We start from the raw sequence: 23,134 nt of genomic DNA on the forward strand, positions 1-23,134 counted from the left end.
AATTAAAATTATTGAATATAACATTTATGGGGCAATTTTAGTATTTTTAAAAAATTGATATGACAAATGGAGCCCGGCTCCATTTTCATGGTGGGGCTCCAAATTTGGAGCCCCACTATTCATGGCTCCAAATTGGAGCCCCATATAGAGCCCGGTTGGAGCTCCACCGGGCTCCAAATTTGGAGTTTTGGAGCCCGGTTAGAGATGCTCTAAGGAGACTATTATGGCCAAAAACTTATTAAAAGAAAATATTTATATATACTTCATACGTTAAGGAGATATATTACAAACCCAATCACAAGTGCACCAGTCCATTTCATACAAGTATAATCTAGGTTATGGGCAATGGAGTTTTTAAAGAAGTTCTGTAGTCTAGTAACATAATCATTTGTAAGATAAATATGATTTCAGGCTATGAAAGAAAATTTAATTTTAAATGATATAATATTTTATATTATTATTATTATTTTTTTTGATATTTATGATGCAGTTGATTAGTTTCCTGCATTTTTATTCTTTATTTTTTATTTTTAAAGTTTCAGGTTTTCAGTGATATTAGTAAAAGCTCGTTCCTAAAACTTCTCACCTACCTATTTCTCTCTCTAGCTCTTGCTCGCTCGCTGGCCAGGAAATTGGTGGATCGGATCTTGAGGAAACCCTAGAAATTCTTGTACGCATCTCTCAATCCCTCATTCTTTTGTAGCTAAATTGAATATTTTTATATATCTTCTATTGCTTTGGATCTTATTAGAAAGCTCTTTTCCCAGATCTCCCGACTGTCGTTAAGCAAATTCTTTGGGTTATTTCAATTTATTTTTTTTCCAATTTCAATCGTATTCTGCCGGATCTGGCATTGTTAAGACGTTTGGTTGCTTTTTGGCTTTCCAGGATCAGATATCATGGGGCATGAACAAAGAAGTTACTCCAAGGTTGGTAAAATTTTGAAGTTTTTATCTTTTGTTGTGTTTCCTCGATTTGTAGATGTACCAATTTTGTACTTCTAGAGACTCACCATGTATACATAGGATTTCAAGTAACGACAGAGTTGTTTTCTCATCTGAAGTGTTTTATCTGAGCGGAGATTTGTGTTTGTTAAGCAGGAGATAAGTTTCTTCCAGCTCTGTTTCACCTCCCAGGTCGTATAGGAATATTTGTGAGTTTTGCTTTTTGGAAGGGGAGGCGAAACCTTCCGCCTCCCTTTATTGAGTATAATTTAATTAATTTAGGAGTTTGAGAATCCGTCTTGTGGTCGATTATGACGAAGTTGAACTGTCCCTGGTTACTAGTCACCGTTTCTGTTATTTCGAGAGGCATAATTTTATATTTGGTGGCTGTCAGTAAGGCTAACAAATTATGTTCATAGTAATACATGGACAGTCAGAAAAAGTTATTCACTAGTTCGCGATTTATTTCTTGGAAGGGAGATGTTTTGAAGTAATGCTTTGTTCATTTGGATAAAACAAAACCAAAAACAGATAATTTTGATGGATAACAGATGCGGTAATATGTTAGAAAAAACTGCTGTTGATCTGATAAGCCATGATGAAGAAGTCATGGATTCCATAAGTAAAATCCCGAGGAAGCCACAAAAATAACACTAAAGGTTAGAAAAGAAAGTAGGATGGAACAACAGATGGGGTGTGAGAATGTCAGGATTCTGGTTAAGTCAACAAATCTCGGCAGATAGTGTATATTGCAAGATGCTGGTCAGACAGTTAAGTCAACTTGCAGGATAATTATCTTCAGTAGCACCATGAGAAATGGAATGATAAGAAGAAAGAGCGAAAAGCCGAGGGAGAGAAGAAAGGGAAGGGGAGGGCAGTTTATGTGTGGGAGTTTAAGATTAGTGTGATAGGTGAACTAAGCATAACTTCTGATTTGGCATCAATTAGAGTGGTGGAAGTTTACTACCTTCATATCTCCCACATAGTGACTAGTATAATAATTTGTTTGGCTAAAAGAGGTCTTGACCAAGGCATTATTCCAATCCTATGTTCCAGTAAGGCAGGACTTAGGAGTTCCTACATTGAATTTTGATGGTATTTGCATCAGTCAGACAAGATTAGTTATCTGACAAAACCTGATCTTTGAATAGAATGAGACTCTCTTTATTCATGTCTGACTGATCAGTGTCTTAAGAGATCTGTTGAACTTCAAATGCAAAACAAACAAAAAGGAAAAGAAAGATAAAACATAAATTGTGATCAACTAGGCCCTCTCTGGGGCTTGCTAAGAATAAGAAAGAGGAATCTTATGGGAATATCATGGAATAAGGTTATATGAGTACTCAATTGGAAAAATTATTCCCATAAGTTCTGATTGTATCTTCTCCTGAATAGTGAATAGTTAAGGAACTGTGTTTCTCTGACTCATTTTGAGCACTAGTTGCAAGAAGCTATTTTGGTTTGTTTCATAGTCTCCCTTGTGAGGTTAAAGCTATGTGACACATTCTTTTGTAATTGTGTTGACAGTTTTATTTTGTTAATTACTAAATACATGCTTAAACACTCTCACCGTTTGTCTCAGATTATCCAAGACCTTTTATTGGGATTACGAAACAACAGCAGTAAATTACTGCCATTTTATTCATGACACAAATATGGACCTTTTAGGTTTTGCCGCATAATACTTTAATTCCTGTGTCAAAGTCATAATTAATTCTTCTCTTTCCAGAACTCTGAGCTTGTGATTAGTTACTTTTGAAAGATGAGGATGATTAGGCTCAAGTACTAAAATTTTTTAATGCTCGACTGCAACTTGAAGACTGAATTTATGATGTCTGCTTCTATTTGTTGTTGCATTTATAGTTCTTCATATTTGGAGTTTCTTCTATAATATGATGCTTTTGGCATAGTATAGATGGTTGCTTGAGAGATTAATGGAGAGACTCAAGACATTTCTAGTTGCAGTTGCCTTGCAGAAAAAGAAGAGAATTTCTCTGGGACACTTTTATGTATTGTATTTACCTTTGTTGCCTTCTGTTTTGTCCTTCAAGAAGCTTACTGAATTACAATAGTGCTATACAGGAATCTGGCCCTTCTGTAAAGAACATTCTCCTTTTAGATTCTGAAGGGAAGCGTGTGGCTGTTAAGTACTTTTCAGATGATTGGCCTACCCAAGCTGCAAAGTTAGCATTTGAGAAAGCTGTATTCACTAAAACTTTGAAGACAAATGCACGTTCAGATGGTGATGCATTTAATGCTTGATCTTCAGTTTTTGCTTGTTCTTTGTTCTGTCTTACTTCTAGTGAACTATCAAAGTTAATATACTTAAAGCAATAGTTAATCTGGAAAGTACCAAGGAATTACGGTAGTAGTTGGATTTTCTTTTGTAAAAAAAAAAAACAAAATAAAGCTGAATTTGAGTAGGAGAGCACTAGAGCAGCTGATCAAATGCAAAATTATTTTGATTTTCACAATTCCTGCATCAGGCACAGACTAGGAGAGGAGAGCCCTTGACTTTTTCTGTGAGGCATTGCTTTTAAAATATCCATATTTACTGCTTATACTTTCTTTTTATTTGGTTCATTTATTTTCTGTACTGTAAAAAAAATATTTAATTTTCCTTTTCTAAAAAATTTCCCTCTTAACACCCTTATATATGGGATTCACTTCAATTGTCAATAGCTGGATCCTTTAATTTTTGAATGTGAATTTCAGCAATATCAGTTACCATATAGATATCAAGTTTTTACTGTTCTCTATAAATAAACGAAGAATATCAAGCTTTATTGAAGCTTTGGAATCTGAAATCTTTTGTCAAGAATTTTTGAATCTGAAATTTTTGTCAAGAATTTGAGCTAGTGTTCAAATATCTTATGTGATGTTGTTCAGCATCAGATAGATAATTTATAGTGTGATGATTGCGTCCTCCTTATATGCATACTATGATTACTTGCAGCTGAGATCACAATGTTTGACAGTTACATTGTGGTTTATAAGTTTGCTCAAGATCTCCACTTTTTTGTTACTGCCGGTGATGATGAGAATGAGCTCATCTTGGCAAATGTTCTTCAGGGTTTCTTTGAAGCTGTTGGTCTTCTACTAAGGTCTGTTTCCTGTTAATTTATGTCTCAATTCTAAGTGCTTAATCAAGTTGATCTACCTTGCATTTCATTTTATCAGGAATGATGTGGAAAAGAGGACTGCTCTTGAGAACTTGGACCTGATATTTCTCTGCATTGATGAAATTATTGATGGCGGGTACGGATGTTGTAGCTTTCTTTTGGTTTCTTCTGATATGTGACTAACGTATAAGGCAGATGTATTATGTTACTATTCTGTTTAACCCATGCACTACTTGAGCTGCAAATTGTCTGTTTTCTTTATAAGTATCAATTTTCAGAATCTGCTGGTGTTTTCTTTCTTCTTCCACACTGAGATCTTAACCTTACCTGATAATGGATGATATTTACACAAAATTTCCTTGTTTTCCTAATGAAATGAAATGCTGAAACCTGGTTTTCACTTGGTATCAGTAATGAGTTCTGACAATTCAGCATCTGTAAAGAAAAATTTCTTTTACCTTTTGTGTCTATTAATTGCAGGATAATATTGGAAACTGACGCCAATGCCATTGCTGGAAAGATTGCAACCAATGCTATAGATGGTTCTGTGCCCTTCTCTGAGCAGGTGAACAATTTATTAATTCTGGTAGCTCAAAACCCTACTTATTATGGTATAACTCTTGTTCTTATGGGTTAACTCTGCTGTCAGACCATATCTCAAGCACTAGCTACAGCAAGGGAGCACTTAGCAAGATCACTTCTTAAATGATGGGTGCAATTCCCACTTCGCCGTTATCTTCTGTTTGCACTTAGCAAATTTATGGTGGACATTTTTCAACCCGCATGTATGATTGCACAGCAAATTTTGTGTCCATTAGTTTACTTCCGAAAATCCTTCAATTTAGTTGTCAGACTTAGAGCTTGGAACAAGGAATTACAGGCATTAGTAGTAAGTATCCTTTCTTAGAAATTGAATGAGCAGAATGTCTAGACTTGTGGGAAGGGGCTTGTTGCATTAAAATATAAATGGAGTTATGGAGACCCTGCAATGGTGGAATACCAACTCTTGTTGTTGTTGTTGTTGAAGCTATGTTGCAAGTGAATCTGAAACAGATACTTGTTGTTCGTGAATCACAAGCTGGATTGGAAACCCTAGCATCAAGTAACAATTGTGATATTTTTAAAAATATAGTGATAATTATGATATTTTGAAAACATTTTTTTTATACAAAAAATCCTATTATATATATATATATTTAAAAAAGGCTTTACTCATTATTATTCGAAGCCGCATCAAACAATTGCACATGGATGCACGACAGATCACTCCAATTAAAAAAGTAATAGTCTCAAACAAATGCAACATAACTAATCAAGTTCATTTATATATTAGTGGCCTGGTCTCCAAAATTAATCATCTGGCTTTACGACATTAATTACTACCACTCCAGTTACAGATTCATACAGGAGTAACACCTCTGAAATGGTCAGGCCTAATTATTTGATCATCCAGGTTGTCACATAGAGTTCCTCCTAATGGCCTACCGAACCGAGTCAAGGCTTACTGGTATAACCAGATTCCTTGTTATTAAGGATTAAAGGGTTTCGTTCTTCTAGTTGTTAATCTTCCAGTTTCCTCATTGATTGTTCACTCTTCGATGCCAATGATGCAGTACATCTCCAAAGTTGTAACGGCGACATGTTCATGCATCAGTGCGACCGGATTGCCAGCCGCCATAAGCGAAGAGGTTGCGGCTGTTCTATGCCTAGAAACAAATTGGAGCAACCTCAAGATTGCCACGGAGGATTTGGAAGCCATAGAGGCCAGGGTCAGGGGGGAGGTTGCGGTGGCGATAAACCAGCTTAAAGAGTGTGACCCTCCAGTTGCACTGTGGAAGAAGAGGGTGGAAAAGCAGCTGAAAGAAGAAATAACCGAAGAAGAATACAACAAACTGGATAGATGCCATAGTCTCTGCAACTGCACTCCAAATCTCTTCCACCGGTATCGCCTCGGCAAGCGGATCGCTGAGAAGCTGAAGGATTTAAATGAGCTAGTTAACGAAGGGAAGGAATTCAGAGACTTCGGGTGGAAGCCACTGGAGGACCCGGTTGAACAGAGGCCAAAGGCCCGGACCTTTGGCATGGAGTCGGTGATGGCACAACTCCACGGGTACTTTGATAACAAGGAGAAGAGCATCATCGGGATCTGGGGACAAGGCGGCGTTGGGAAAACGACGCTGCTCAACATGTTCAACAACGAGCTCAAGGAGCGGAGCGGCGAGTTCAACGTCGTGATCTGGATCGACGTGTCGAACTACCAGAGATTGAACGTGGTGAACATCCAAAGGATGATCACCGACCGGCTAGGCCTAGAGTGGAACGGCCAGGACGAGGGGAATACACGGGCCAGGGTCCTGGCCAAGAATTTGAGGAAGAAGAATTTCGTGATCCTGCTCGACGACGTCTGGGAGGCATTCCGATTGGAGGAAGTCGGGATCCCTGAACCCGGCGCGGATAAGAAGTGCAAGATAATCCTCGCATCGCGGGACAAGCACGTGTGCGTCGAGATGGGTGCCCAGAAGAGCTTGATCGAGATGCCGCTCTTGGATGATCAGGCTGCGTGGGAACTGTTCCGGAACAATTTGACTGCTGATGACCTCACCGCCATAGACGACTCGCCGGACGGAGAGAATGTGATAGGAGGATACGCCGTAGACATCGCCAGAAACTGCGGTCGCCTGCCGCTTGCGCTCAAGGTCATCGGGAGCGCGGTGGCGGGGTTGAAGGACCCGAAGGAATGGTGCGACGCCGTGGAAGCAACCAAGGCTGGTCTCGAGGACATCGATGGCGTCGATAAGATGTTCCTACGGCTCAAGTATAGTTATGATAGGCTCAATCTAGAATTGAAGGAATGCTTCCTTTACTGCACTCTTTTCCCAGGGAATAGCTGGATCAAGAAAGACCAACTTGTGGATTATTGGGTGGCGGAAGGAGTCATACCCAATGATCGCAAAAGCCGTTCTAACATCCGATTGCTAGCCTCTGCTTGCTTGTTGCAATACAATGACTCCCAGTCTGAAGTGAAACTGCACCACATTATCCGGCAGTGGGGTCTGTGGTTGACCACAGAGCAGGGCAAGTTTCTGGTAAAATCAGGCATGGACTTGAAGGATGCACCTGATGAGGCTGAGAGCTGGAGGGAAGCAAAAAGGATATCCCTCATGTCCATGATATCAGGGACATCAAAATCATTCCCGAGTGCAAATATCTCCAAACCTTGTTCCTCCAAAACAACCCAAATTTAGCCAAACTTAGTCCCGAGTTCTTCAGATCCATGTCTTCTCTCAGGGTCCTTGATCTTTCCTACACTGCCATCACAGAGCTCCCAGAATGCGACGCATTGGTCGAGTTGGCACATCTCAACCTAAACCACACGAGCATCGTTACACTGCCGAATAATTTTTATATTCTGAAGCAACTAATGCATCTGGATTTGAGCGTAACCTCCGCTCTCGATAACACCTCTGACAATTGCTCGAAGCTGCTCGAACTAAGAGTGCTGAATCTTTTCCGTAGTAAGTATGGCATTCGAGATGTGAATGATCTGAATATAGATTCGCTGAAAAAGCTTGAATTCCTCGGTATCGCCATACACGCACAAGATGTTCTCGCTAAGTTGAAGAAGAAGCATCCATTGGCGAAGTCGACGCATCGATTGAGTTTGAAGCATTGCAGAGGGATGAAATCAATTCAGACATCGGAGTTGAAGAAAATGGAGCATCTTGAAGAGCTCTACATCGAATCTTGCAATGACTTGAAGGAGTTAATAGCCGACGCCGATGAGCAAAGAGCTTCTTGTCTGCAGGTTCTCACACTAGCGGTTCTCCCTAACTTGGATACTGTCTCGGTAGGAAAGGTTTCTCATTACTTTCAAATACTTCGGGATTTATCAATCGATAATTGCCACAAATTAGATAACGTCACCTGGGTTCTACAGCTTAAATCTCTTGAAAGGCTTGAGATATCACATTGTGATGGCATGATACAAGTTGTGAGAGAGATGCAGAATGAGATACAAGAAGTAGAAGATGGGGCAAATGAAGTGATGCATTGTAGAGAATTCCCGAAATTGAAATCCATAGTTCTGAATAGTCTAAACTTATTGGAGAGCATATGTGGTGTCAGAGAATTCTCTTGCCTTGAAAGCATCAGGGTGGAAGGATGCCCAAAACTGAAAAAGCTTCCAGTGAGCGGGAACTACAAGATGTTGAAACTCAAACAGATATGTGGTTCTGATGAATGGTGGAAGCGACTCATTTGGGAAGAGGAGACTATGCGAAAGAAAGCAGATGAATACTTCATCCAAATTTCAGAGGTGGAACTTGAAAATCGCTACTAGCAGCAGTTGCATAATTCTGGCGTTGTACTAGTATACATATGCAATTCTTAGATATGTGCATTCCTGATATTATTTGATTGTTTCTCCGGCTTGCTGTAATAAAAGATATTTATAGGGAAATTGCTCATTAATTGCCACATTCCATTTGTTACAAATATTTCTCTTGAAATTATGTGAATATAGTGTTTTATACCTTATCTTTTCCATTTTAACAAAGAATTCTAGTTGTTCCTTGTTTGACAATGATTCAGTTCTTGGTCATTGTGATTAATTCTACTTTCTTTACAGACAACGAGTTTTCAAGTATCTATTCCATGATAGAAAATACAAATTATGGTATCTTATGTCTTGCAATAAAGCAGCGGAAGTGATTCACAACCACCCACATCTAATAAGAATAGCAATAGATTAAGGTAAACCAAATATTAACAAAACTAATTTCAATACTAAGTAAAAATTCATAATTAAGATACTAAATATAGAGAGTTTTAAATACCCAAGTTAATCATAAATAATAACTCTAAATATATGTAAACTATAAAGAAAAAAGAATGAAAGATAAAATTTATATAGTCCGACGATATACCTATATTTACGGACAATATAAATCTTCAATCCATTAATAGGAATGCAAATATAATATTTTCAAACCTCCAATCTAATAGAGATGCAATACAACTCTAATTTAATTAAGAAAATGATATTTATATAGGTGTCAAATCTAAAACCTTTGTTGCCGAATAAGATGGCTACTCAATGATTAATCCTCTCCGGTATGGTACATATACATTAATTCTCATATGATTTTGGGGATTTTATAGAAATTCATACTAATATTGAATCTTCTTTTGTATCAGCAGTATAAGGTTTATGGGTAATTTACATCTCCTATTTGTAGCAGCTATGTGAGTTAGTGAAAGGCATTGCACACACATTGGAATTGATATTTTGTGAAACTCTTAGTATTTGCATATTCTTTTTATATTTATCAAAAGTTCGTTGGCATACAATTTTTCGTTTAGGAAGAGTTACAATTCAAGCCTAAAGATAGGTCAGTCCATTGTTTATAAATATGATTCTGAACCGATTATACTGGCAAGATTATGTGCAAGCTATTGTTCCATTGATCCTTGAAGCAAATTTTGATACAAGATATTAAACAAACCCACCTTGTACATTCTTGTATTATAGCCAAAATCTACCCATAAACGTTTTTCAAGAGCCTACTCACTACATTCACTATAATTTGAGAGTCACTAAGAGCCAACATGTCGATGAATAGTCATGAGTAGCTAGTAACTTAATTACCTCCAGGGTTGCTAAAGCCTCCTTGATTAGGGCATTAGCATAGTGGCTGAAGAAGTGAGTTTTTGCAAGAATAATTTGAGATGGAAAGGTATATATCAACCTGGCAAACTAGGTTACCTTTAGCCGATGTTACCATGGAATTCACATTTGTAAAAGTGTCCAAAGAAATATTCTCCAAGAGCAAATTATAAATTACTTTACATGGTAAATGTACTTGTTGTAAGTTTACGCTCCCTTTCAAAGTCATCAACACCTCAATCCCCTCACCAAAGCCCCTCCTGTCCTCACTGAGCATCTCCTCCCCTCTACCTCTGCCCTTTGTCAAATCTTGGTGGTTGAGCCTGAAGCTTCACTAAGGCTAGGGTTAGGGTTTTAGTAGGGGTCTTTGCAGGGCTACGGTGTAAGCGGGTATGACCAGTGCGGTCGAGGATGAAGACTCCTCCTTAGCTTTTCTGGCGATGTTGATGTTGGTGGTGTGAGAGCTCTACTCCAGCTAGTGTGAAAGTTCTGCGAAGGCTCCTCAGGTTGAATGCTTCGCTTCCTCTCCCATTTCCTTGACTCCAACCTCAAGAACACTGACACCCTTCCGCTTCAGTTCCCTTGTCTACGTAAAACTCGAGGCTGGGGATGATGCCTAGACCCTCTCCATTCTCTCCCCTCTTATTGATGCCTAGCCTCCCCAAACCCTCCCATTGAATTATCAAACCGAGTTCAAGCTTCATCGAGCTGGAGATAAGCCGAGCCAAGCTTGAGTTGAGAAAATCCAGCCATCAAGTAGAGCCAAGCTGCGCCCAGCTTGCTCAAGCTCGGCTCATTTATAGCCCCTACACTAGCTTGATCCATGTGATGAGCAAATTGGATATGATATGGCAAAATCAATCATATAATTAATTCTATAAGAATGGCCGGAATTTGGTCCAAATTTTAAATTATTTTCATTGCTTGACTTGAGTTGGTCAATAAAAACTCACCTAAAACGAACAAGTTAAGATAGTTCGGTACACAATATAAGCATATCACTCTCAAATATAGAGATAGGTTTTTAGAGAGTTGGTCAATTAATTCTCTCCAATGCTGTACATTTTGTAGCAGTGGTGTAAAGTTCATCAGCATTTTGCATCTCCTATTTACAAATGCGATGTGAGAGATTTCACACACATTGGAGTTGAAGATTTGTTACATCACATAAATTTCATCTCTCTTTTGTGTTGTTAATTTGTATTCTCTTTTAGATGTCAATTTTCTTTTCCCTTTGAGATTCAATCCTTTTGATTTCTTGAACATGTTAAATGGTTTTGTTTGGTGTTTATGAACGCTTTCCCATGACACTTGTGAAAAAGGTGTTAGTGCATCAGCCCAAGAGATATTTTAACAGTCCTAACGTTACATAGTAAATCCCATCGTGAATATTCAATACTTCCGAGTACCACTGTTAGGCAATCAAGCCAACGTACCACTTGATAGAATTCAATATGGTTGGACAAATATATATCTATCTATCTATATATATATATATATATATATATATATATATATATATATATAAACAACCACTGATAACTGTTTGGGGAACATGGTGGGAATTCCTTTGTCGGATGATGTAGCCCAATCATAATAATAGGTAGTAAATTCCCCAGGCCCACTCTTGTAATTGCACCACCTAATATTTGGCATTAGATGAATACAAAAGAGGAAGGCTTTAATTGTTCTTTAAAGTTGATATAGACCTTTTACAGATATATATAGTAAATTACAAGGGCCTACTACTATAACTGTCTCACCCAACATTTGGCATTAGATGAATGGAAGTAGGAAGGCTTTAATTGTTGTTTAAATTTTGAAACAGGACAGCAGTAATGGTTGTCCGTAAGTTAACGGATCAAAATTTTGTTTTTGTTTTTCGAATAGAACGATTAGTTATACTTACTCACCAGGGTTACAAGAAGCTTAGCTAATATCAGTAGTCAAAGGTCGTACAAGAACCTCAAAGGAATATCCTTTCTCATTTATATTCGTAACCCATAATTCGAGACCCAATCAATAGATTTATTAGATTCCTAAAAGGTATAAGAGATAGTACAAAATGGAATAGAGGAGATGAGGAAGAAATAGTCCTCATGCCAAGAACGGTTGTTTGATACCCATTGAGATAGTTAACAAGAAACGAAGAGTCAGAGGTAATATGGATGTTAGAAGTTTATACTGCAATTGGTGTACAAAAGAAGCTCTCTTAGTGTATTTAGAATATCCTATATGAGCATAATTATAGAATACTTGAACTTATGTTTAATACACACTTTGCAAAAGTTGAGATGAGTTAAAACTATCTTTTAGATTATTAGAAGGGTGTTTAAATGATTTTATAATATTTTAGACAGTATGAATATTATTTTTATAGTGTTCAAACTATGTCATGATATTTGGTATAGTATAAAAAATATATCCAAAAGCAATGTGACGACCATTCTGTATTCAATCGACTACTCGATCATTCGAAAAGACTCTTGAGTGTTTAAATGCTTTTAGCAGAGAGCATATAGAGCATTCGAATGGCCTCTCAGGCAATTGAACGCCTAACCCAATATGATCTATCTGAGTCTAATTTAAAGTGATTTTCTAATGATTTTTCTCACGGATATTTAAGTTATTGAACCCTAATTTATTGATGATAGCGAAAAAAAATACATTTTATAGCCCTAGAGGTTTGTGCGGTTCTTTGGTGATCATAGAAGATTTAAAATTTGAGTTTATTCGGATATTTTTTTTTCTATTATTGCTATCACATTCGTCTTTCAAACAAATTATTGTCTCAAAGGGTATTAAGATAAACTTATCTGATCTCGAGAATTACTGAGATTAGTCATGAAAAATAATTCATCGTAGATTCTAGAGAGCATTAAGACAATGTATAAATAGTTCTTATATTTGCATGTTATTGGTTGTTATTTGATCATAGTGAAAATGCTTCGTTATTTGATCATAGTTGTTATTTGATCTCCCGCAGACAAGCGTAGAGACTATCATTTCTGGTGAGAAAGAACGGTGGAATGCTTTGCAATGGAATGATTGTTCCGAGGAACATAGCTCATTTTGATGTTTCCAACCAGTTGAGTGAAGAAGGTACAGCTCGATCTTAATGCTTATCCTTGTACTCCTTTTACTTAAATGCAAATAACTTAGATTGCTAGGTTTTCTATGGTTCGGTTGTTGTCGTGTGTACGAAAAATCGGACTAGTATATGTGTGTAAAGTTCATAAAATGCCATCATGTTGAAGGATGCTGTTGGAGTCGCCTCTAGAGCTGCATATATGCAGTTCTGTTTGCATGAATTATGCTTTTAAGGGTGCAAATTCTAATTCCTACAATTCCAAACAAGTACTATTTCTTTTTTTGACGGCCCAATTAAGCTGGAAGATGGTTCTCTATTCCCTACAAATTATTCTTCAAAGAACTTCCTTTATACATTAAAATTGATCTAAAATGGTTGTACAGAGCAAATTGTTGCAGAAACACGAATGTTTGATTGATTGATTACACTGAATGGCAGACATGCACACATCAATCTATTTATCAGTGACTTGTTCATGTTGTCCGGATCTGGGCCAGCAATTCTCAAACCTCAAGATCCGTCCCTTCTCACAGCTCAGACAAGTGGGGAGGGTTATCTGGCCCAATTGGTATGCCATGGAAGAGAAACTTATTAGCCTCTATTTCCCAAACATTCTTCACAATTGATTATTAGTTTCCAAATAATCCTTTGCTAAGGCCCAACACTATTAGGTTTAGAACCAGGAAGTTTTTACGTGGATTTTAACTTTCCAAATAATCCTCTACGCAAGCCCAACACTATTAGGTTAGGGAAACAAGAAAATTGCATATGGACTTAGGATTGGCAATATTGTTCGTTTTGGGCCACCAGATTCAACTGTTGGAGTTACAAAATCTAGTTTTGACAAGCATTGTGACATCCAATCTAGCAAGTCTTCTAAATTGCGAAAAGAAACAGAACATGAATAACTATGTAGCTAAATACCACATCCTTAACACGCTCAACATGATATCTCCCTTGGATACTCAGCTAGTCCAAGTTAGAGCCTCTCTGCCAGACCTTTGCGATCTCATCCCCTCTAATTCCTTGGGCTATTTAGAATACACAGAATAAGGTGGTCTTTAGAAAACAAGTGGCCAACCCTTTGGTCACTATGAGATCAAGCTCGAACCTCTTAAATTGGTGACGTGGCTAAATTCTTCCACTCCTGTTTGGGCGCCCAACAATCCCAGTTTGTAGTCTCATCTTGGCCATGAATAGATGGTGATTTGGTGGTGAAGGGGGTATGATAGAGGAATTGGCTTCACTTTATGCCATTCCCCAACGTGGTTTCATCCAAGGGAAGTCAAACCATCTTAGTTAGGGGGTTTTGGTTTCACTTTCTTTCCCTATTTTCTAAAAGTTTTTTACTTTTAATATTTTAATGTAATAGATAAATTAAATAAGTCACTTCCTTACTTATTAAAACTAACTTTACTTTTCCTTTTTGCCTACTTTTTTTGAAAACAAAAAGTCATTTCATTGAACTCCATTATCCTTAGTTGAGCATGATCATAGTGGGCCGAGATGGATCTCTATTGACTGTCTTGAAGTGGTGAAGGCAATCCGGCTAGTAACCGGCATTGACTAGACTATAGATTCTATTATCCAAGAATGCAATTTGTGAATTTCGGAACCGAGCATATGTAACAACATTCTTGCTTATAATCTGATCAATCTAACTATTTGACATACAGAATAATCTATCTACTTTCTCGTACTAGACTTTTGATCAAAGAATACCTACCACTTTTTCTGTCTGACAAAAAAAAACAGGCCTCTATTCTCTTCATGGGACACATATATACCATCAATTACTTGAAGAGAATTACAATGTTTACAATGGATACAATTTATTCGCATTACAAGCAAATTCAAACGTAAATCTTTGAAATAAATAATATGCAATAATTCACGAGCAATTTCCTCACAGAGAGGCATACAGATCACATTTGTAATGAAGATAATCAAGATATACAAATATTACAGGTATATATTAGTCCGACCCAGGAATTATCAACTGTTGCTAGTAACGACTTCCCCCATCAAATTGGGATGAAGCATTCGTTCATTGAATTCACTTCGATATTCATGTCTTCCCAAATTAGTTGCTCCCACCATTCATAAGAACCACATATCTGTTTGAGTTTCAACATCTTGTAGTTCCCGCTCACTGGGAGCCTTCTCAATTTTGGACATGCTTCCACCCTGATGCTTTCAAGGCAAGAGAAATCTCTGGCAGCACATATGCTCTCCAATAACTTCAGGTCATTCAGAACTATGGATCTCAGTTTGGGGAAGTCCGTACAGTGCATCATTCCATCTGTCCCCTGTTCTACTGCTTCCTGTATTCCTTCTTCGATTTGTGGCTCCAAGTCGATTGGCTTCTCATTCTGCTGCTCTTTCACTATTTGTATCATACCATCACAATGTGATACAACAAGCTTTTCAAGAGATTCAAGTTGTAAAACCCAGGTGACGTGACATAGTTTGTGGCACTTATGGATGGTTAAATTACGAAGGTTTTGGAAGTGATGAGGTACCTTTCCTACGGAGACGGTATGCAGGTTAGAAAGGGCAGCCAGTGTAAGATCCTGCAGACAAGAAGCTTGTCGCTCATCGGCGTCGGCGGTTAATTCCTTCAAGTCGTCGCAGGATTCAATGTAGAGCTCTTCGAGATGCACCATTTTCTTCAACTCTGAAATCTGGATCTTTTCCATCCTACTGCAATACTGCAAGCTCAACCAACGCGTCGATCTCGCCAAAGGATGCTTCTTCTTCAGCTTACTGAGAACCTCTTGTGCGTGTATGGTGATACCCAGGAATTCAAGCTTTTCCAATGTGTCTATATTCAGGTCATTCACATCACGAATGCCATACTTACTCCGGAAAAGATTCAGCACCCTTAGTTTGAGCAGCTTCGAGCAGTTATCAGAGGTGTTCTCGAGAGCGGAGGTTATGCTCAAATCAAGATTCCTTAGTTGCTTCATAACCGAGAAATTCTCTGGTAGTTTAACGATGCGCGTATGTCTCAGATTGAGATGCCGCAATTTGATCAACGCGTCGCATGCAGGTAGCTCTGTAATGGCGGTATAGGAAAGATCAAGGACCCTGAGTGAAGGCATGGATGCAAAGAAATGGGGACTAAGTCTGGTTAATTTTCTGTTGTTTTGGACCAACAAGGTACGGAGATTCTTGCACTTGGGCGAGATGGAGATGTCCTTGATGTTATTGGACATGAGGGATATTCTTGTAGCTTCTCTCCAGAGCTTATCCCCCGGTGCATCCTCCAAGCCCAATCCAGTTTGCACCAGAAACTCGCCCTGCTCTGTTGCCAGCCACAGACCCAAGTGCCGGATAATATGGTGCATTTTTACTTCATCCTCGGAGTCATTGGATTGCAAGAGGCAAGCAGAGACTAGCATTCGGATGTTATAGCGGCCTTGATTCGGATCAGCATTGGGTATGAGTCCTTCGGCCATCCAATAATCCACGAGTTGGCCTTTCTTGATCCAGCCATACTCCGGGAAAAGGGTGCAGTAAAGGAACAGTTGCTTCAGCTGTTGGTTGAGCCTGTCATAGCTGTACTTGAGTTGTGAAAACATCTCGTTAACACCAGTGATCTTCGCCGGATTAGCCTTGGTTGCGTCCATGGCGTACTTCCATTCTCTGGAGTCCTTCAACCCCGCCACCGCCCTGCCGATGATGTTGAGCGCAAGCGGCAGGCCGCCGCAATTTTGTGCGATCGCCTTGGCGTATCCTTGGATAACATTGTTGCGGTCCGGTGAGTCGTCGATGGCGGCGATGGCATCGGCACTCAGATTGCTCCGGAATAGATCCCATGCAGCCTTCTCGTCCAACATTTGCATCTCGATCAAGCTTTGCTGAGCGCCCATCTGGATGCAGACGTCCTGGAACCGCGAGGAAAGGATCAGCTTGCAGTTGTTCTCGGCGTCGGGGGTGGGAATTCCAACGTCCTCTAACCGGAATCTTCTCCTCACATCGTCGAGCAAGATTGCAAATTTCCTCCTCCCTAATGCTTTGGCCAAAAACTTAGCTCGCGTGTCCTCCTTGTCCGTCTCGTTCCACGGCAGGCCTAGCCGGTCGGCGATCATCCTCTGCATGTCGGCAACATTCAGCGTCTCGGCGTTTGACACATCCATCGCGATCACGACGTGGAAGTCGCCGCTCCGATTCTTGAGCTCGTTGTTGAACTCGTTGAGCAGCGTCGTCTTCCCGACGCCGCCTTGCCCCCAGATCCCGATGATGCTCTTCTCCTTGTTGTCGAAGTACTCCCGGAGCTGTGTCATCAACGACTCCAAGCCGAAAGTCCGCGTCTTTGGCCTCTCTTCGACGATGTCCGGCTGCGGCTTATACCCAAAGACTTTGAATTGCTTCCCTTCCTCAACAAATTTGTTAACATCTTTCACCTTGTCGGCTACACGGCTGCCGAGCCGGTACCGCCCGAAGAGATTAGGTGTGCAATTGCAGAGGCAATAGCATCTGTACAATTTATTGTAGTCTTCTTCAGTGATTTCTACTTCTTCTTCTAGGTAGTCTGCTACCCTCCTCAGCCATAATCCGACTTGAGGGTCGCACAAGTTGAGCTGGTTTACCTCCAATTCGACCTTATCTTTCACCCTGGTCTCCGTGGCCTTCAAATCCTCGATGGCCTTCTTGAGGTTCCTCCAATTTGTTTCGAGGCATAGAAAAGAGGAAGCCTCTTCGCTTGCGGCGGCCGGCAATCCTGTCTCGTTGATGCATGAAAATGCCGTTGTTATGCCTTGGCAGCCGAGCTCCGCCATTGCCGTGGAAAAAGGGATTGATGAAGTAGAGTGAGAGGAGATCGATGGATTCGAGAACAAGAAGAGCAAGACTTTTGTGCCTTTATATGATAAGGTTGCATCTGTCCAAAGAGGAAACGAGAGGAAGGAGCTTGGCGGCTACTTGGAAGTTGCGAGTCTACCTCTCTCTTTCAGCTTGCTTGGAATAAGCTGCTACCGGATGATCTTGGTCAACTTCCAAAGCTTGTGCTTGTGGACTTCGTACAATGCCAGCTTCCGATATTTAGCTCTGTGTGCTGCGTTGGAGTTTCTTCTCTTCTTCTTTTTCCTTTTTTTTTTTTTAAGAGAATGTTGAAGTTTCTTAATTAAATCTGTGGCTACGAATAAAACCCATCCGGAACAAACCCTTTCAATTGTGTGAACAGACGTAAGCCGTCGGATTGAAGGTTGTTATTTTATTTTCTTCGTTTGTCTCTTTACGGAAGATCGAACATCAAAACGGCGACTTAATTTTGCGTCCGTGACTCCAATGATTTCCGAGATGCTTGAGTCAAAGTTTGAACCAGAAGAATAATACCTTCATTCGGTTTTCGAACTGTTAAAGATCAGGTCGTGTAGTTATTTTAGGCCCTTCTATTTGACGATCTAAATAGATAATCTTCCATATTGACTTTCTAATCATTTTGTAGTCTAACTATGAAACGTTTATTATGCGTCACAACGTAAACTTTAAAGAAGTGTCACCGTTCCTTAATTAATTTAGAGAAGCATCCAATTTAATAACTAAACAATTTCTATTTATTTTTTTTGCAGAATATCAATGTCTCAGGTCCTAACAGATGGATTAACTAGCTCATATCTAGTTATTTTATCCTTGTGATATAATTAGGTTTCACATATATTGATAGAGCTATAAGGTCTCTGAACAAATTGAATAAATTGTTTAATTAGGTGACGGGGCTGACGCAACAACAATTTAGCCACAGGAACAAATTAGTCTTCAAATCAAAGAGTTCCTTATGTGAAGCTTATTTACAGTAGCAAGCCGAAGAATGGATTTAACCTTCGATGTAGCCGAGACCTTCCATTAAGCGGACGCAAAATCAGCCTTTAACCATCCCAACATTGATAAGTCATAAGCAGATTTTGATGAGAATTATCGGAGAGAATATTTAGCCGGATTCGAATAAGTTAGAATAATGTCAATATGTACACAACCTTGTTTACCAAATGAGTTAAAATTTATAAATACAAACATGAATTGTGTAATTTATAAATTCAAACATTACTTGTATATTAAATGAGTTATATAGGTCAAAAGAAAATTATCAAGTAGCACATGTTATCTAATTTATATATGTTATTTTAGTTATAAATTGGATTTATTTGTATTATAAATAGATTATTCTAGTCATAATTAGATTATCCACTCATAAATAAGTTAGCAGGTTAAGTCATAAATAAGTTCAATGAATTGATGTAATAAACAGAAACACACCATATTTAATAATTGGATTAAGCGGTCAACTGACTCAAACTAGATTATATTGAACTCAAACACGTTTAAACATTTTGGTTTGTCTAGAATTATTTGTCTACTGACAATTTGCAGCCCCTACGTAGGGTAGCAAAAAAGGGAAAAAAAGTTTCATTTCCACAAGAAACTAATCTAATTTAGCGTTAGCACTAGCTCTCTTAGGATTTTTGCTTTCCTTCTCCTATAATAAGAATTATTGTCAATGCCTTTCTCCTCTCCCTTCTCTTAGTAGTTTTAGTTTGCTTCCATCCCGTAGTTCGCCTAGTCATTCCCTGTCCCTCTCTTCTTTTCATCTTCTCTTTTTCGCATTAGATTTGTTTACACCTCAGCACCGGTGCCCAGCAAGGTAAGGTGTGGGGTACAATGTGAGGCTCCTCCCTTACATAGAGAGCTTGTATTAGGAGGTAAGCTTTAAAGGGGAAATGAGTTTAGTGATTTAAGTTGCAGGGATACTTTGCTAATAGCCACTTCTCGGGCCACTATGTCATTGGGTTGAGCCCTTTCGTTTGGAGGTTTTCTGTAACAACCCAATACCGCCATGTGACTCTCATGGGCTTATATCTCACGTGAGGGTCATACGGGGATTTATGACTTCAACAACATGCCATCAAAATAAAAAATTCAAATAAATTAAGCAAAAAATAGAGAAGGGCCTATAGGCCACAACAAATCCATCTATAATAGAATATGGTAACCATCTTTAACAAAAGTACATGCTCAAAGCAGCCTAGAATACGGGGACATAGAACATGACAATAAAAGACTTATCGCCCTACTAGCTAGCTGGTGTCACACATTATGCTAGGGTGTAACTCATCTGAATCCAATGTCAACACGAAATGATCCTAACGCTTAATAAGTGATATCATCACTAATTATTCATCAATAATAATAACACACCCGCTCAAAACAACATACAAAAAAATGCACTATATAAGACAATATATATCGTAACGTGAAGTATACATGATAAGAAATAGCGAGCATGGTTCGACAAGATTATAGTTAATTTATTCAGCTAGCGAAGATAAGTTATCCATTCATCGCTAATCGCTCCAGCTGACAAATTATCAGTAATTTCCCTTTTCGAGAAGAAGGTGTTGGTAATTTTTATTGGAGTTTTTTGTGGTTAGGTTGCTAAGTCGAATTTTTTAATGGTTGTCAACTAAAGAGATACTTTCTAGTCATCATCGGCCTATCTATTGACAAACCCCCATTTGGTTTTCCCATATATGCCCCCTCTCTCTTTATTGGTCCTTTCCCCATGACTAAATAGGAAGGGATAGTCCACCGATGGTGGTTGTCATCACGAGCAATCTTGTAACGCCCCCGCCCGGCACGGCACGTGTACGCCCACGCGCCCACACGGCACGCGCGGTGCACACGACAAGTCGGGCGGGGCCCGTCACGCACAGATACACTCCTGTGCACATATAATCATGACATCATCAAATAACACCTACTAACATATCCATGATCACATAATCCATCACCAAATAAATCATACTCTTAACCAAATAAACCTGTTAACATATGAATATCAAAGTCCATAATAATATACACTAGACCACTACAAAATCTGGCAGGACCCACACAGGCCACAACAAACCATCAAGATACAACTAAACAACTGATACAAGAGTACACTATAATTTGACCTGTATTATACAAATCATCGTCTGATACAATAATGTACAAATATAACAAACAACGATACAACTCAATGCCTGGTCAAACTATCTCATATACCATCTCGCATCAATAGCTCACCTCATCATAACTCTAAAATATCTTCTCAAGATATCTCAGGTCGCTATCACGTACCATAAACCTGAGGGGTTAGAAAAGAAATAAAGAGAGTCATGAGCAAAAGGCTCAGTGAATAGACCTTACCCCGAATCAGTGAAGCCAAACAGAGAGTAAATCATGTACTGGATAATATGAATCAGAAAGCAGTATGATGCCATGTATGAACATATATATATGTATCCTCAATGACATATATATGAATGAAATCAGTTCTCATGAATAACCATATTATATCCTTAACCGAAATTATATAATATGATGAAATTACCATATAACATCACCGAATATAACACCATATCATGTATAACAATTATGATCCAATGATACTAGTCACATCAATAATGATGCATGATGCAGCCAACTACTAGATAATCATATATGTCAGAGCTAGATATAATTCACATATCTCTCACTATCACAATCATCCGTCTCAACTCTGAATATCATCCACCATGCTGGACTACGGTACCCGACCCCAAACTCGATACACATCATGTCACAAGCTCAGAGCATACCCTGTCATACGCTAAGAGTATCTCTGTAGATAAATCATACCCTGCCATATGCTAAGGGTATCTCAGAAGAAAGTAATCATACCCTGCCATATGCTAAGAGTATATCAATGATAGTTGTACCCTGTCATACGCTAAGAGTACAACTATCAGCCATCACCATACTCTGCCATACGCTAAGAGTATGTCCAGTACCAGTCAGGACCAGATACCGTTCCAGCCATCACATCACATCACATACACATGTACTTTTATGATTTCCTATACATGATAAATCATATGCATATATCCAGTACGACAACAGATCATACAACTCAGGAATTTAGGTGGTAAAGAAGCCGAGAGAAAAATGATGTAATGCAGACTCCAACCATATATTTTTGCTAGTCTATCACATGCATACTCATGATAGAGATCATCCCGACATAAAACCATAACAGCATAATCATCTCCAATCATCTCTATATATATCACCAATGTACTCATATCCTAGATCAGTCTAATCAAATGCATGATAAAATATGCTTGACTGAAATCATCTCTATATAAAGTCATATAATCATGCTGGAAGCCAAATTATGCATGTACATAATATGTAATATATCCTAATTTGAGAAAGGGATCTAGGGGATAAGACTACTCACAGTCTGATCAGAAGATATAAACCACGCATCTCTCACGTCCGCCAGGTAACCGAGTGACACTCATTGCAAGGTCCACGGGGTCTCAAATAAGGGGTTCGGGATCTGAAAATGTTTAAGTAACATAAAATTAGTTGTTTATCCCATTATAATCCGTTCGAGTAAAATATGATGATTTATTAGATTTTAGAATTTCTACTTAATTTTATAATTAGCTAGATTTTTATTATAAATAAAATATAAATATAAATAAAAAAACTAATTATAATTAAATTATATCTTGATTAGTTAGGGACTATGAAGTCATTATCTTATTTGTTACAAAATAATAATGTATAATAAATTAATAGAATTACTTAAAATGTAGATCATAAGAATATTAGAATATAAATCTAATAATTATAATTTACAAATCTACCTATTAATCTAATAGATATGTAGATAAATAAATAAATATAAGTATTATCTATATTTATACCTGATTAATCATTAATTATAAAAATTATCATTAATAAAATTATATTGAAGGATATATAATATTATTAAAATAGTTAATGTCTAAATAATCTATTTGCATTAATTAAGAAGAAAAATACCTAAATAAATAACATAAATAAACTAATTAATTAATAAATTAATCACATCTGCCATCAATGCTGGGCTCGGCCCAGCACTGTCTGCTACAGTGCTGGGCCGAGCCCAACACTGTGCAGAAAGAGAAAGGAGGAGCTGAGGAAGGAGGAGAAAGAGAAAGAAAGAAAGAAAGAAAGAAAGAAAGAAGAAAGAAGAAAGAAGAAGAAGAAGAAGAAGAAGAAGAAGAAGAAGAAGAAGAGGAAGAGAAGAAAGAGAGGAGGTGAGGGAGGAGGTTGCGGACCCGGGCCGGTGGGGAGGGCACCGGCCGCTGCTGGCCAGCCAGCGGTCGGCCTCTAGCCGGTGGCTCGGCTCTGACGAGCCCACCCTCGGGCAAGAAAGAGAGAGAGAGAGAGAGAGAGAGAGAGAGAGAGAGAGAGAGAGGAGAACTCACCGGCGCTCGAGGAGGTGGTGACGGCG

At 38.6% G+C, this 23,134-nt stretch overlaps 4 protein-coding genes across 5 annotated transcripts; 3 read left to right on the top strand and 1 right to left on the bottom strand.

Annotated features, from left to right (window-relative positions):
• The first annotated feature begins 541 nt into the window (after positions 1 to 541).
• Positions 542 to 5,069, top strand: LOC140761873 (coatomer subunit zeta-2-like). Of its 2 annotated transcripts, none has more exons than XM_073099386.1 (7): positions 542 to 670; positions 889 to 929; positions 3,017 to 3,186; positions 3,901 to 4,048; positions 4,125 to 4,202; positions 4,547 to 4,631; positions 4,716 to 5,069. In XM_073099386.1, the coding sequence occupies exons 2-7, from the start codon at positions 907 to 909 to the stop codon at positions 4,773 to 4,775; spliced, it is 564 nt and encodes a 187-aa protein (XP_072955487.1). In that variant the 5' UTR covers positions 542 to 670; positions 889 to 906; the 3' UTR covers positions 4,776 to 5,069. The 2 variants fall into 2 exon arrangements, with proteins under 2 accessions (XP_072955487.1, XP_072955488.1); XM_073099387.1 differs by having other exon boundaries at positions 547 to 670; positions 3,027 to 3,186.
• On the top strand, positions 5,033 to 7,311 carry LOC140762581 (disease resistance protein RPS2-like). Its single transcript, XM_073100455.1, has 2 exons — positions 5,033 to 5,168; positions 5,600 to 7,311. The coding sequence occupies exons 1-2, from the start codon at positions 5,033 to 5,035 to the stop codon at positions 7,309 to 7,311; spliced, it is 1,848 nt and encodes a 615-aa protein (XP_072956556.1).
• Positions 7,312 to 7,340: 29 nt separating this feature from the next.
• Positions 7,341 to 8,405, top strand: LOC140762582 (disease resistance protein RPS2-like). Its single transcript, XM_073100456.1, has one exon. It carries the CDS (start codon positions 7,341 to 7,343, stop codon positions 8,403 to 8,405), a length of 1,065 nt encoding a protein of 354 aa, XP_072956557.1.
• Positions 8,406 to 14,606: 6,201 nt separating this feature from the next.
• LOC140762433 (disease resistance protein RPS2-like) lies at positions 14,607 to 17,738 on the bottom strand. Its single transcript, XM_073100233.1, has one exon. It carries the CDS (start codon positions 17,604 to 17,606, stop codon positions 14,847 to 14,849), a length of 2,760 nt encoding a protein of 919 aa, XP_072956334.1. The 5' UTR covers positions 17,607 to 17,738; the 3' UTR covers positions 14,607 to 14,846.
• Positions 17,739 to 23,134: the final 5,396 nt, after the last annotated feature.

Source organism: Typha angustifolia, chromosome 7, assembly GCF_048772165.1.
Source record: "Typha angustifolia cultivar Huaian chromosome 7, ASM4877216v1, whole genome shotgun sequence".
NCBI lineage: Eukaryota > Viridiplantae > Streptophyta > Magnoliopsida > Poales > Typhaceae > Typha > Typha angustifolia.

Bases quoted from the DNA above. Each gene is read 5' to 3' on its own strand.
- LOC140761873 (XM_073099386.1), top strand. From the start codon at position 907: ATGAACAAAGAAGTTACTCCAAG. The intron at 930-3,016 runs GTTGGTAAAATT...GAATTACAATAG, and splicing joins AACAAAGAAGTTACTCCAAG to TGCTATACAGGAATCTGGCC. The intron at 4,632-4,715 runs GTGAACAATTTA...CTCTGCTGTCAG, and splicing joins CTGTGCCCTTCTCTGAGCAG to ACCATATCTCAAGCACTAGC.
- LOC140762581 (XM_073100455.1), top strand. From the start codon at position 5,033: ATGGAGTTATGGAGACCCTGCAATGGTGGAATACCAACTCTTGTTGTT. The intron at 5,169-5,599 runs GTAACAATTGTG...CTTGTTATTAAG, and splicing joins ATTGGAAACCCTAGCATCAA to GATTAAAGGGTTTCGTTCTT.
- LOC140762582 (XM_073100456.1), top strand. From the start codon at position 7,341: ATGTCTTCTCTCAGGGTCCTTGATCTTTCCTACACTGCCATCACAGAG.
- LOC140762433 (XM_073100233.1), bottom strand. From the start codon at position 17,606: ATGGCGGAGCTCGGCTGCCAAGGCATAACAACGGCATTTTCATGCATC.